A 15,000-nucleotide genomic window follows, 5' to 3' on the forward strand; every position below is an offset into this window, starting at 1 on the left:
GGGCAGACCCAGCAGGTGCCATGGGTCGACTGACTGTGATGACTGGCTGATCCACCACCTGTGCCCCCTACTGTGTCAACTTGCTGTGCTTTAGCCACCCGGCGCTCCACTCGTTGTTGTAAGCGTCGCTCCTCCGCCCTCCGTTGTTGCTGGAGGGCGACTGCCTCAATCTGCCCAGTAGCGTCCTTCACGAGCCTCTTCCACAGAGGCCGATCTTGACACCGCTGGTACCAGTCATCGGCAAGTCCACTCAGCTCCACATCCTGCTGTACCACATCACTCCATCTCTTCTCTAGCCCGTGCCGCGTCCGTTTAGCCCCCTCGATCCGACCAAACAAAATATATTTTAGGCATGCGGTGGCTGGGCATTCGAGCTACATGACCAAACCAACGCAGCCTTGCCTGCCGGAGGAGCTCACCGATGGGACTTTGCCAAGATATTTCAAGGATTTTTGAGCTCCTCACACAATCCAGCCTGGTTAAACCCAGGATGGATCATAGGCAGGCCAGCCTAGATGTTTCTAACCGGCAAGTTGACCATCACCACTCCTTGCGTCTGGTTGATGGGAAAGCGAGCCCAAAGTAGCCTGGGGTTTACAGCTTCCCACACCTCACCGCCACGCTCCCACGCCCCCTTCATTCTTTTGTTCAGAAGAGCCACTCCCTGTTGTTTGGCAGTCTCCTGCCCCGAGTCAAGGACTGTCCACCCCTCATTGTGGCTGGAGCCGGTCCACCGGACCGCCTGAATACCGCAGCGATCCAGGCGGTACCGGTCCAGCTCCCGACAGAGGAGTGGCAGCCTCTCCTCCGCAGTGAGCGTTCGAACATTTCACGTGGCCACACGCAATGACTTTTCATTGTTTCTGGAGGAGCCCCGAGGGTAAAGATTCAATCTCCTGGCTCCGCCAAATGGGGTCTGACCAGGAGACGTCACAGACGCCTGTTTCCCCCGGGACCTTCGTCACAAGCTTAATTCGAATTTCAACTCGTGTTTTAGTGGCACTCGTGTTGAAGGTGGAGGGGTTTCCAGCCCCTCGCACCTGCCCAGAGCCCCACGTTGGCCGCTGTTGTGGTGGCTACAAACGCCACGAAAGGAAAAAAGCCAAGTGGAATTGGCCGTTCTCCCCATGCTTTTGCTCGCTTGCACCCACAGCGTTAGAGTCTAGCATCACCGAGGAGTTAGGGGATTCATCTTCTTGGTTCTTTCGGTAAAGTCACCACGTAGAAGGGAAATAATAAAATAATAAAAAGAAAACATAATTAAATAATTCTCATGACGTTTCGGCCACAACGCAAGCAGCCGTTTTCTTTTTTCTTTCTTTCTCCATTCTTCACCTGAGGACGGCTGCTTGCGTTGTGGCCGAAACGTCGTGAGAATTGTATTTTATGATGTTTTATTTTTATTATTTTATTATCTCCCTTCTACGTGGTGACTTTACCGAAAGAACCAAGAAGATGAATCCCTGCAGTCACGAAAGCTTTAAATCGAAGTTAGGGGGCTGCTTTGACACAGAGATAGATTTACAGATAGTCCCCGATCTTACGATGGCGATACGACAAAATGGTTAAATATTTCAAATTTCGCGCGGCAGGCAAACGCAGCAGGGTACGAATCTTGGTGAGTACAGTCCAATATGATACGTTACATTCAATGCATGTATGATACGTAGCTTTAGCGATTTCATTCTAGGGTTACCACGATACGATACGTTCAATGGATGTTAAAAGTAATTTTTTTATATAGCAGATAGGATTGTTTCCTAAAAAAACTTTCTATTAAATTGCAGTTCAAATAGGTAGGCTAAGAATTTACCTCGTTTTTTTACTTTACATTTCACTGTGCAATACAGTATTGTAGTTAATAAATACATACAGTATATAGTTTACACAGTACGCTACTGCAAATTGCTCTGTTTTGCTAAATTATCAGCATTCTTTAAGACTCCTGGGTAGGCTAGGCCATCTTCGACTTACGGTTACTGAGGTGAGTGGGTGGGTGGGTTTCTTGAGTGGGTGGGTGAGTGAGTGGGTGGGTGGGTGGGTGAGTGGGTTGGTGGGTGAGCGGGTGGGTGGGTGAGTGGGTTGGTGGGTGAGTGGGTGGGTGGGTGAGTGGGTTGGTGGGTGAGTGGGTTGGTGGGTGAGTGGGTGGGTGGGTGAGTGGGTTGGTGGGTGAGTGGGTGGGTGGGTGGGTGAGTGGGTGAGTGAGTGGGTGAGTGGATGGGTGGGTTTCTTGAGTGGGTGGGTGAGTGGGTGAGTGGGTGGGTGGGTGAGTGAGTGGGTGGGGGTGGGTGAGTGGGTGGGTGAGTGAGGTGAGTGGGTGCGTGAGTGGGTGGATGAGTGGGTGGGTGAGTGAGTGGGTGGGTGAGTGGGTGGGTGGGTGAGTGGGTGGGTGAGTTGGTGGGTGAGATGGTGAGTGAGTGGCTGGGTGAGTGGGTGGGTGGGTGAGTGGGTGAGTGAGTGGGTGGGTGAGTGAGTGGCTGGGTGAGTGGCTGGGTGAGTGATTGAGTGGGTGGGTGAGTGGGTGAGTGGCTGGGTGAGTGGGTGAGTGGGTGGGTGAGTGAGTGGCTGGGTGAGTGGCTGGGTGAGTGATTGAGTGGGTGGGTGAGTGGGTGGGTGAGTGGGCGAGTGGGTGGGCGAGTGGGTGGGCGAGTGGCTGGGTGAGTGGCTGGGTGGGTGGGTGGGATAGTGACGGCCACCTTGCACTGCAGGGCAATGGCTTTGCTGTTTCCCAGGTCGCGTTGGCAGTGAGCGCAGTGCCGGCGTGAGGTGGCGGTGGCCACATCCACAGCACCGTTCGTCTGAGACACAAGGACAAAGATCCCCCGTGTAGCCTCAACAGACTGTAGGGGCAAGTGATGTTAGCGAGCAGCACCTATGAAGGCCGGAACGGTACACGAGGGGGTGGGTGGCCAGCACCACGCCCGACCGCCTTTGTCTCCCCAGTGGCGATGTTTACACACCGCGACACCAGATACTCATTTGAGGCTGAGTCGACCTAGAGGAGGCCCTGGACCGGTTCAGATCATCGTCACTGGGTGTTGGCCGTGAGCGAGAAACCACTACACTACCTCTCCCCACTGAGACACACACACAGACACACAGACACACACAGACACACACAGACACACACAACAGCAACCTCCATTAGCGACTAAGTGGCGGTGACGTCACCACGACGCTTGTGCCAGGCCATGTGCACCTTGAGGCCACGTGAAGTGTCGAACGCCCGCTGGCAGGAGGTCACGGGACAGACCCAGCAGGTGCCACGGGTCGACTGACTGAGATGACCGAGATGACTGGCTGATGCACCACCTGTGCCCCCTACTGTGCCAACTTGCTGTGCTTTAGCCACCCAGCGCTCCGCTCGTTGTGAGCGTCGCTCCTCCGCCCTCCGTTGTTGTTGGAGGGCGACTGCCTCCAACTGCCCAGTAGCGTCCTTCACGAGCCTCCTCCACAGATGCCGAACTTGACACCGCTGGTACCAGTCATCGGCAAGTCCACTCAGCTAAACATCCTATTGCAACCCCATCACTCCACCTCTTCTCTAGCCCGTGTTGCACCCGTTTAGCCCCCTCTATCCAGGCCGAAAAAAAGCTGTTTAGGCATGCGGTGGTTGGGCATGCAGGCTATATGACCCAGCCAACGCAGCCTTGCCTGCCGGAGGAGCTCACCGATGGGACTTTGCCCAGATCTTTCAAGGATTTGTGAGCTCCTCACACAATCCAGCCTGGTTAAACCCAGCATAGATCGTAGGCAGGCCAGCCTAAATGTTTCCCACCGGCGAAGATGCTCCATTAGGGGGGTCCACGTTTCGCAAGCGTAGAGAAGGGAGGGAATGATTGTGGCCGAGAAGACCTGAAGCTTCGTGCGGAGCGACAGACCAGGTAGCTTCCAAACAGCGTTACGCAACCGATGAAAAGATAATGGCACTCGACTGATTTGGAGTGAGACCTCTGCTGTTAAACCGGAGCCGGTCATGAGCACACTGCCCAGATATGGGAAACTCTCCACTCTCTCCACTACTGCCCCATCGCCGATTGGGAGTTGTGGGGGTGGAGTGTCCGATGGTACAAAATACCCTGGCAGGTGCTTAGTTTTGGTGGGGCTGATGGTAAGGCCCCACCTCTTAGTGGCACACTCCAGTTTCAGCAGCAGCGTCTCCAAATCCTCCTCTGAGTGAGCAGCAATTACGAGATCATCGGCATACATAACGTGGTTGACCAACAGGGAGCCATCCCTTGATCGCACCCGGGCATCAATCAGCCTCCCATTATATCTGTACCAGATGGGAATTCCTCCGGGACAACTATTGAAGGCCTCACGAACTACGTGGTAAAAATAGATGTTAAATAATGTGGGAGCCAGAGAACATCCCTGTCGCACCCGTAGGTGTACAGGGAATGGCTCTGACTCCCGGCCAGGTAGTTTTACCCGGGCCCGCTCACCATCATGAAGGTCTTTACTGAGCATGAGCAGAGGGTCAGGGACTCCGAAAGCACGAAGAACAACCCAGAGCCTAGGCCTACTGATGGTATCATAGGCCTTGACCAGGTAAATAAAGCAGAGATGTAGGTCTTGTTAGAATTCCCTACAGCTCTGCTGTTGTAGCAGACGAACAGAAAATATGGCATCCGTGCAGGACCGCCCTTTCCTGAAACCACATTGAGGCTCCGCAAGCCTCTCCTCAGCGTGCCTAGCAAGGCGATGCTGAATAATCCTTGCCAGGACCTTTCCCGGCACACTGAGGAGTGAGATGCCCCTGTAGTTGTTACAGTCTGTGCGGTCCCCCTTCTTAAAGAGGGGGACCACCAGGGCATCGTTCCAGTCCTGCGGAACCCGTTCAGTGGTCCAGACTGTTGTTATATCATATGGGCATGCTGTGCACAAACGCCACCCTCCCTCAGCATTTCGCTTGAGAGATCATCTCTGCCCGGTGCCTTTCCTGGTCTCAGACTCTGGATTGCCTTTAGTGCTTCCTCAACAGATGGCACCTCAGCCAGCCACTCATAGAGGGTGACTTCTTCAAATATTTGAGGCACCGCAGCCTCAGCAGGGTCATCCCCACTTTGTGCTACAGTGTTTCCCATGTCGAGAGATTTCCCCTCTCCCAGGACTTCACAGAAATGCTCAGCAAATCTGCAAACCTGTTCCTGGGGTTCTGAGATTAGATCACCGTTTTTTCCCCTAATGATGGTAATAGGTGAGGCGCTGCAGGTTCATTATTTGATGGCGTTAAATAGGGATTTGTAATCGCGGGCCATTGAGGCAGACTCCATCTCCACAGCAACCCGCGACCACCACCCATCCTTGCAGCGCCTCACGGCTCTCCGAACCTCCGAGCGAAGGCTGCGGTAAGCCTCCTCATTCTCTGACGTGGGATGCTGTAGCCGATGAGAGTGGGCCTGTCGCTTTTCCTCAACTATCCTGAACACCTCCTCTGTCAGCCAGGGTCTCTGGGGAGGTCTGGACCGCGTACACAAAGCAGCCATTGCAGCTGCATGAGTCAGTTGTAAACCTTGCCCATTTACCCTCAATATCTGGAGGAGTGGGGGACGATGCCAACCCCAGCCGCAAGCGATGGTGAAATTCTCGCTTGCAACTTTCATCAGCGAGCTGAGACCAGGCCACCTTAGGTTGGACTGGGATCCTGGATGTACACCCACCACCGGAGTGGAAGAATGGCAGGCGCATCTTACAGATGACAAGTCGATGGTCAGAGGGCAGATCTTGCTTGAACCCTGCATGCATCCATGATATTGTGTGGATGTACCGATGCTGAACAGCGTGTTGGTAATTACAAGCCCATGGGCTGTACAAAAATCTAGCAGCCTCCTGCCGTTGTTATTGAGCTGATCTGGCCCATGCCTTCCAATCACTCCAGACCAGGTGCCAGCATCGTGACCAACTCGGGCATTGAAGTCACCCAAAAAGATGACTATCCCGAGGGGCCACTTTAGCCAGCACCTGTGACAGGAGGTCATAGAAGGCATCTGACTCATCAGCCTTGCCTGCATCCCTCCACGGTGGGGGCATAAGTAACCATGACCACCACTCCTCGCCTCCGGTTGATGGGAAGGCGAGCCCAAAGTAGCCTGGGGCTTACAGCTTCCCACACCTCACCGCCACGCTCCCACTCCCCATTCATTCTTTTGTTCAGAAGAAGAGCCACTCCCTGTTGTTTGGCAGTCTCCTGCCCCGAGTTGAGGACTGTCCACCCCTCATGGTGGAAGGAGCCAGAGCCGGTCCACCAGACCTCCTGAATGCCGCAGAGATCCAGGCGGTACCAGCTCCCGACAGAGGAGTGGCAGCCTCTCCTCCGCAGCGAGCGTTCAAACATTCCACGTGGCCATCCGTAGTGGCTTTTCGCTGTTTCTGGAGGAGCCCCAAGGGTAAAAATTCAATCTCGTGGCTCCACCAAATGGGGTTTGGCCAGAAGACGTCATAGACACCTGTCCCCCCGGGGCCTACGGCACAAGCTTATTAATTAGATATTTTAGTTTTCGTGGTTTAGTGGTAATTTATTGAAGGTGGAGGGGTTACCAGCCCCTCGCACCCGTCCAGAGCCCCCATTTAGCCGCTGTGGTGGCTACAAATGCCCCGAGGGGAAAGGCCAATTGGAATTGGCCCTCCCCCCACAGCACACACACATAGGCACACACACAGAGACGCACAGGGAGACACACACACACACAGGCACACACACAGAGACACACACACACACAGAGACACACACACAGAGACGCACAGGGAGACACACAGGGAGACACACAAACACACAGGCACACACACAGAGACACACAGGCACACACAAGCACACACACAGAGACGCACAGGGAGACACACACACACACAGACAAGATGAAGACTCCTCACTGTGTAGCCTGTAACAGACTATTGGAGAAAGTGCTGTTGGCGAGTAGCAGCACTTATGAAGGCCGGCCCTGTGACCAGCCCCACGCCCGGCCGCCTTTGTCCAACTTCCAGTAACTTTAATTCTAGATTTGAAGTTTCCGTGACTGCAAGGATCCATACTCTTTGGTTCTTTCGGTAAAGTCACGTAGGTGAAAAAATTAAAAAATTAAATAAAAAATAATAATTAAAAATATAAATAAGAATAAAAAATAAAAATAATAATTCAGTAACCTGTGAATTGGGGTGTGCGTTCAGTAACCTGTGAATTGGGGTGTGCGTTCAGTAACCTGTGACGTGGGGTGTGCGTTCAGTAATCTGTGACGTGGGGTGTGCGTTCAGTAACTTGTGACGTGGGGTGTGCGTTCAGTAACCTGTGACGTGGGGTGTGCGTTCAGCAACTTGCTGGGTCTGCGAGTCTCAGCTAGAGTTTGACCATCGTGAAAAGCGGATCATTGAGTAGTGGGGGAGGTGGATGATGATGAGGAGGAGGGGGGGGGGAGTGGAGGTTTCGCAGCTTCTCACCTTGTGGGAGTTTGGGGGTTCGTCGGAGGAGGTGGATGAGGAGGGAGGTGGAGGAGGAGGAGGAGGTGGAGGAGGAGGGAGAGGGAGGGGGATGGAGAAGCTGGAGGTGGTGGAGCTCTTGAAGAGATGAGACCCCAACTCCGTCAGACACACTCGCTGCTCGCACACACACAGACACACACGTAGAGAGATATACACACACAGAGACACGCACAGATATACACACAGAGACACACAGAGACACACAGACACACTCGCTACTCGCACACAGACACACACACACGTAGAGAGATATACACACACAGACACACACACACACAGACGTAGATATACACACAGAGACACACACAGACACACACACACACAGACGTAGATATACACACAGAGAGACACACAGAGACACACACACAGAGATACACACACAGACACACGTAGATATACACAGACAGACACACACACAGACATACACACACAGACACACACACACAGACGTAGATATACACAGAGACACACAGACACACACACACAGACATGTAGAGATACACACACACACACAGAGATAGATATACACAGAGACACACAGACACACACACACAGACATAGATATACACACAGAGACATACACAGAGACACACACACACACAGACATAGATGTACACACAGAGACATACACAGAGACACACACACACACACAGAGATATACACAGAGACACACAGACACACACACACAGACATGTAGAGATACACACACAGACATACACACACACAGAGATAGATATACACAGAGACACACACACAGATATACACACACAGAGACACACACACACATACACACACACAGACATAGATATACACACAGAGACACACACAGAGACACACACACAGACACACACACACAGACGTAGATATACACACAGAGACACACACAGAGATATACACACACAGACACACACACACACAGACGTAGATATACACACAGAGACACACACAGAGACATACACACACAGACACACACACACACAGAGACATACACAGAGACACACACACATAGATATACACACAGAGATATACACAGAGACACACAGACACACTCACTACTCTCACCCAAGAGGTGCGGGGGACGGACAACGAACTATGGGTCTCTGTGTGGTGAGTCTGTGGGTCTCTGTGTGGTGAGTCTGTGGGTCTCTGCGTGGTGAGTCTGTGGGTCTCTGCGTGGTGAGTCTGTGGGTCTCTGTGTGGTGAGTCTGTGGGTCTCTGTGTGGTGAGTCTGTGGGTCTCTGTGTGAGTGAGTCTGTGGGTCTCTGTGCGGTGAGTCTGTGGGTCTCTGTGTGGTGAGTCTGTGGGTCTCTGTGTGAGTCTGTGGGTCTCTGTGTGAGTCTGTGGGTCTCTGTGTGAGTCTGCGGGTCTCTGTGTGAGTCTACGGGTCTCTGTGTGAGTCTGTGGGTCTCTGTGTGAGTCTGTGGCTCTCTGTGTGAGTCTATGGCTCTCTGTGTGAGTCTATGGGTCTCTGTGTGAGTCTATGGGTCTCTGTGTGAGTCTGTGGGTCTCTGTGTGAGTCTGTGTGGGCGAGTCCGACTCCCACCTGTAGAGTGTGAGGCAGTTCTGTGAGCACAAGTTGTATGTATGTAACATGTATGTAACATGTATGTAGCATGTATGTAGCATGTTGTTACCTGGTAGAGGGTTAGGCAGCTCTGTGAGCACAGGTTGCGGATGGAGGAGTCGGCCATCGTGAGGTGGAACTGAGGGATGGCGTGGACCTTGCAGAAGAAGCATGCCACCTGCACACCTACACACGTGACACACGTGACACACGTGACACACACACGTGACTCACACGTGACACACACACGTGACACACGTGACACACACACGTGACACACACGTGACACACGTGACACACGTGACACACACACGTGACACACACACGTGACACACGTGACACACACACGTGACACACGTGACACACACACGTGACACACGTGACACACGTGACACACACGTGACACACGTGACACACACACACACGCAGACACACACAGACACACACACAGACACATACACAGACACACACAGACGCACACACAGACACACACACAGACACACAATAGACACAGACACACAGCGACGCACACACACGCACACAGACACACACCAGACACACACAGACACACACAGACACACACAGACACACACAAACACACACACACAGACACACATGGCACCTGGGTCTGCCCCGTGACCTCCTGCCAACTGGGCGTTCGACACTTCACGTGGCCTCAATGTGCACATGGCCTGGCACAAGCGTCGTGGTGACGTCACCGCCACTTAGTGGCGAATGGCGTGTATGCGAGTGTGTATGCGAGTGTATGTGTGTGTGTGTGTGCACATGTGTGCGTGTGTGTATGCGTGTGTGTACATGTGTGTACATGTGTGTGTGTGTGCGTGTGTACATGTGCGTGCGTGTGTGTGCGTGTGTACATGTGCGTGCGTGTGTACATGTGCGTGTGTACATGTGCGTGTGTGCGTGTGTACATGTGTATGTGTACATGTGCGTGTGTGTACATGTGTGTACATGTGTGTGTGTGCGTGTGTACATGTGTGTGTGTACATGTATGTGTGTGCGTGTGTGTACATGTGTGTGTGTGTACGTGTGCGTGTGTGTGCGTGTGCGCACATGCGTGTGTGTACATGTATGCGTGTACATGCGTGTGTGTACGTGTGTGTGTACATGTGTGTGTGTGTACGTGTGCACGTGTGCGTGTGTGTACATGTGTGCGTACGTGTGTGCGTGCGTGTGTGTACGTGTGTGTGTACATGTGTGTACGTGTGTGGACATGCGTGCGTGTGCGCGCATACATGTGTGTGTGCATGTGTGTGTGTGTGTACATGTGTGTGTACATGTGTGTGTGTGTACGTGTGTACATGTGTGTGTACGTGTGTGTGTACATGTGTGTACATGTGTGTGCGTACGTGTGTGCGTGTGTGTACGTGTGTACGTGTGTGTGTACATGTGTGTACGTGTGTGTGTGCGTGTGTACATGTGTGTACATGTGTGTGTGTGTGTGCGTACGTGTGTGCGTGTGTACGTGTGTACGTGTGTGTGTACATGTGTGTACGTGTGTACGTGTGTGTGTACATGTGTGTACGTGTGTGTGTGCGTGTGTACATGTGTGTACATGTGTGTGTGTGTGTGCACATGCGTGTGTGTACATGTGTGCGTGTACATGCGTGTGTGTAGGTGTGTGTGTACATGTGTGTGTGTGTACGTGTGCACGTGTATGTGTGTACATGTGTGTACGTGTGTGTACATGCGTGCGTGTGCCTGCATACATGTGTGTGTACATGTGTGTGTGTGTGTGCGTGCGTGTGCGTGTGTACATGTGTGTGTACATGTGTGTGTGTGTGTGCGTGTGTACATGTGTGTACATGTGTACGTGTGTGTACGTGTGTGTGTGTACATGTGTGTACATGTGTACATGCGTGTGCGCGTATACCAGCAGCGCTGATGGTGCGAAGGCGGAACGAGAGTTGGCAGGAGTCGCTGCAGAAGTGCCGTGGGCTCTGCCCGTCCACGCTCAGCTCCGCCATGTCGGCGCGGATGCACCGCGCCTGGCACCAGGCACAGCTCTCCAGCCGGCCCTGGGCCTACACAAAGACAAAGGTCACCCAGGCGGAGCTGCCACAGACGCTTGGGAGGCAAGTGGCCGATGAAGAGGCCACCACCGCGCCCGGCCGCCTTGGTCTCCCCCAGCGGCAATGTCTAACACACCAGCGCAGGCACGGGGCTGGCATTTGAGGCCGAGTAGATCTAGGGGAGGGGCCACGCTAACCGCTGCACCACCGCTCCCCCTACTGCACGCACACACACACACGTACGTACGTACGAACACGCACACGTACGAACACACACACGTACGAACACACACACGTACGAACACACACACGAACACACACGCACGAACACGTACGTACGAACACACACACGTACGAACACACACACACGTACGAACACACACACACGTACGAACACACACACACGTACGAACACACACACACGTACGAACACACACACGTACGTACGTACGAACACGCACACGTACGTACGAACACACACACGTACGAACACACACACGTACGTAAGCACGAACACGCACGTACGTACGTACGAACACACACACGTACGAACACACACACGTACGAACACACACACACGTACGTACGTACGAACACACACACGTACGAACACACACACGTACGAACACACACACACACGTACGAACACACACACACGAACACACACGCACGAACACACACACGTACGTACGAACACACACACACGTACGAACACACACACACATGTACGTACGCACGAATACACACACACACGAACACACACACGTACGTACGAACACACACGTACGCACACACACACACGTACGTACGCACGAACACACACACACACGAACACATACACGCACGTACGAACACACGCACGCACGAACACACACGCACGAACACACACGTACGAACACACACACATACCAACACACACACACACACGTACGTACGAACACACACACACACACGTACGTACAGAGAGCGAGTGAGAGCGTGGCGATGCACGAGGGGAGGAGAAGGCGAGAGAGGGGAGAGAGCGACAGAGGGAGCGGTCCCGCTCGACGCACACTCACTTGTCTGTACGAGTCTCTGCACAGCAGCGAACAGAAGCCGTGCGGCTGCGTGTCGGCGTGCGATGCAGCGGCACCGGCTGCACCGGCTGCACCGGCTGCGGTGTGCACAGCCGGCTTGCCACACCAGGTGCAGCACGGCTTGCCCAGCAGCGTCGATGCACAAGCGTCGCTGCACACGGACGTAGCAGGGGCGCCGGGCTGCTGCGGACGCACGGAGCGTAGCACCTGCCCAGCAGAGCGGAGGGGGGGGTCAAAATGGGTCTCTGTGTGAGTCTGTGGGTCTCTGTGAGTCTGTGGGTCTCTGTGTGAGTCTGTGGGTCTCTGTGTGAGTCTGTGGGTCTCTGTGTGAGTCTGTGGGTCTCTGTGAGTCTGTGGGTCTCTGTGAGTCTGTGGGTCTCTGTGAGTCTGTGGGTCTCTGTGTGAGTCTGTGGGTCTCTGTGTGAGTCTGTGGGTCTCTGTGTGAGTGTGAGTCTATGGGTCTCTGCGTGAGTCTGTGGGTCTCTGTGAGAGTCTGTGGGTCTCTGTGTGAGTCTGTGGGTCTCTGTGTGAGTCTGTGGGTCTCTGTGTGAGTCTGTGGGTCTCTGTGTGAGTCTGTGGGTCTCTGTGAGTCTGTGGGTCTCTGTGTGAGTCTGTGGGTCTCTGTGTGAGTCTGTGGGTCTCTGTGTGAGTCTGTGGGTCTCTGTGAGTCTGTGGGTCTCTGTGAGTCTGTGGGTCTCTGTGTGAGTCTGTGGGTCTCTGTGTGAGTCTGTGGGTCTCTGCGTGAGTCTGTGGGTCTCTGCGTGAGTCTGTGGGTCTCTGTGTGAGTCTGTGGGTCTCTGCGTGAGTCTGTGGGTCTCTGTGAGTCTGTGGGTCTCTACGTGAGTTTGTGGGTCTCTGTGAGTCTGTGGGTCTCTGCGTGAGTCTGTGGTCTCTGTGTGAGTCTGTGGGTCTCTGTGTGAGTCTGTGGGTCTCTGTGTGAGTCTGTGGGTCTCTGTGTGAGTCTGTGGGTCTCTGTGAGTCTGTGGGTCTCTGTGTGAGTCTGTGGGTCTCTGTGTGAGTGTGAGTCTGTGGGTCTCTGTGTGAGTGTGAGTCTGTGGGTCTCTGTGTGAGTCTGTGGGTCTCTGTGTGAGTCTGTGGGTCTCTGTGTGAGTCTGTGGGTCTCTGTGAGTCTGTGGGTCTCTGTGTGAGTCTGTGGGTCTCTGTGTGAGTCTGTGGGTCTCTGTGTGAGTGTGAGTCTATGGGTCTCTGCGTGAGTCTGTGGGTCTCTGTGAGAGTCTGTGGGTCTCTGTGAGAGTCTGTGGGTCTCTGTGTGAGTCTGTGGGTCTCTGTGGTGAGTCTGTGGGTCTCTGTGGTGAGTCTGTGGGTCTCTGCGTGAGTCTGTGGGTCTCTGTGTGAGTCTGTGGGTCTCTGTGTGAGTCTGTGGGTCTCTGCGTGAGTCTGTGGGTCTCTGCGTGAGTCTGTGGGTCTTTGTGTGAGTCACTCACACTCACTCACTCACTCACACACATTCACACTCACACACTCTCACACACTCGCACACTCACACTCACTCACACACTCGCACACTCACACTCACACACTCACTCACACACACTCACACTCACACACATTCACACTCACACACTCTCACACACTCGCACACGCACTCACTCACACACACACACTCAGACTCACTCACTCACACGCTCACTCTCAGAATCACTCACACACTCACTCACTCTCAGACTCACTCACTCACACGCTCACTCTCAGAATCACTCACACACTCACTCACTCTCAGACTCACTCACTCACACACACACTCACACACTCACTCACACACTCACACACTCACTCACACACTCACACACTCACACACACTCACTCACACACTCACACACTCACCCACACACTCACCCACACACTCACTCACTCACTCTCACACACACTCATACACTCTCACACACACTCACACACACTCACTCACACACTCACTCACCCAGTCACTCACCCACTCACCCACCCACTCATCCACCCACTCATCCAGTCACTCACCCACTCACTCACACACTCACCCACTCACCCACTCACACACTCACTCACCAACTCACTCACACTTTATAATAACCAGCACTGCTTACCGCTCTCACTTCTCCACACACAGAGCACTGGGCCATGGGGGCGGAGCCTCCAGTCAAGGGGGCGTGGCCAGCGACCAATAGGGCGGAGCCTCCAGTCAAGGGGGCGTGGCCACCGACCAAGAGGGCGGAGCCTCCAGTCAAGGGGGCGTGGCCACCGACCAAGAGGGCGGGGCCTCCGGTCCCGGGGGCGTGCCCACCGACCAATAGGGCAGAGCCTCCGGTCCCGGGGGCGTGGCCAGCGACCAAGAGGGCGGAGCCTCCGGTCCCGGGGGCGTGGCCACCGACCAATAGGGCGGAGCCTCCGGTTAAGGGGGCGTGGCCATCCGTCTCGGGGGCGGAGCCGGAGACGGAGTGGGCGGAGCCAGAGACGGAGTGGGCGGAGTCAGAGACGGAGTGGGCGGGGCCAGAGACGGAGTGGGCGGAGCCGGAGACGGAGTGGGCGGAGCCAGAGACGGAGTGGGCGGAGTCGGAGGCGGAGTGGGCGGAGTCGGAGGCGGCCTTGGGGGCGAGTCCTACGGCTCGCTTGGGCGCGATTGGCCGGATGGCCGTGGGGTTGGGGCTGCGCTCGTGGGCCGCGAGGCACGGGGTGGAGCAGAACTCGAGGAAGCGGTCCCCGTCCTCGCGGGAGATGGAGCGGCGAGAGTTCAGCATGTCCCTGTGGGACAGAGACAGAGACACAGAGACACGGTGAGACAGAGACAGACACGGTGAGACACAGAGACACGGTGAGACAGAGACAGACACGGTGAGAGACAGAGACACAGTGAGAC

General features: G+C 54.4%; 1 protein-coding gene across 1 annotated transcript in view; it reads right to left on the bottom strand.

Moving 5' to 3' along the window:
* Positions 1 to 15,000, bottom strand: part of LOC133360627 (uncharacterized) — a 52,064-nt gene that overhangs the window by 10,287 nt on the left and 26,777 nt on the right. The window contains exons 6-11 of the mRNA XM_061579422.1: positions 14,231 to 14,885; positions 12,132 to 12,356; positions 10,935 to 11,085; positions 9,111 to 9,226; positions 7,435 to 7,590; positions 2,697 to 2,798 (exon numbers count right to left, since the gene is read on the bottom strand). Coding sequence (XP_061435406.1) covers positions 2,697 to 2,798; positions 7,435 to 7,590; positions 9,111 to 9,226; positions 10,935 to 11,085; positions 12,132 to 12,356; positions 14,231 to 14,885 — 1,405 coding nt within the window. The remainder of the gene's footprint in view (positions 1 to 2,696; positions 2,799 to 7,434; positions 7,591 to 9,110; positions 9,227 to 10,934; positions 11,086 to 12,131; positions 12,357 to 14,230; positions 14,886 to 15,000) is intronic.

Source organism: Lethenteron reissneri, chromosome 69 (assembly GCF_015708825.2).
Source record: "Lethenteron reissneri isolate LAM-NWPU_2019-01 chromosome 69, ASM1570882v1, whole genome shotgun sequence".
Classification (NCBI taxonomy): domain Eukaryota; kingdom Metazoa; phylum Chordata; class Hyperoartia; order Petromyzontiformes; family Petromyzontidae; genus Lethenteron; species Lethenteron reissneri.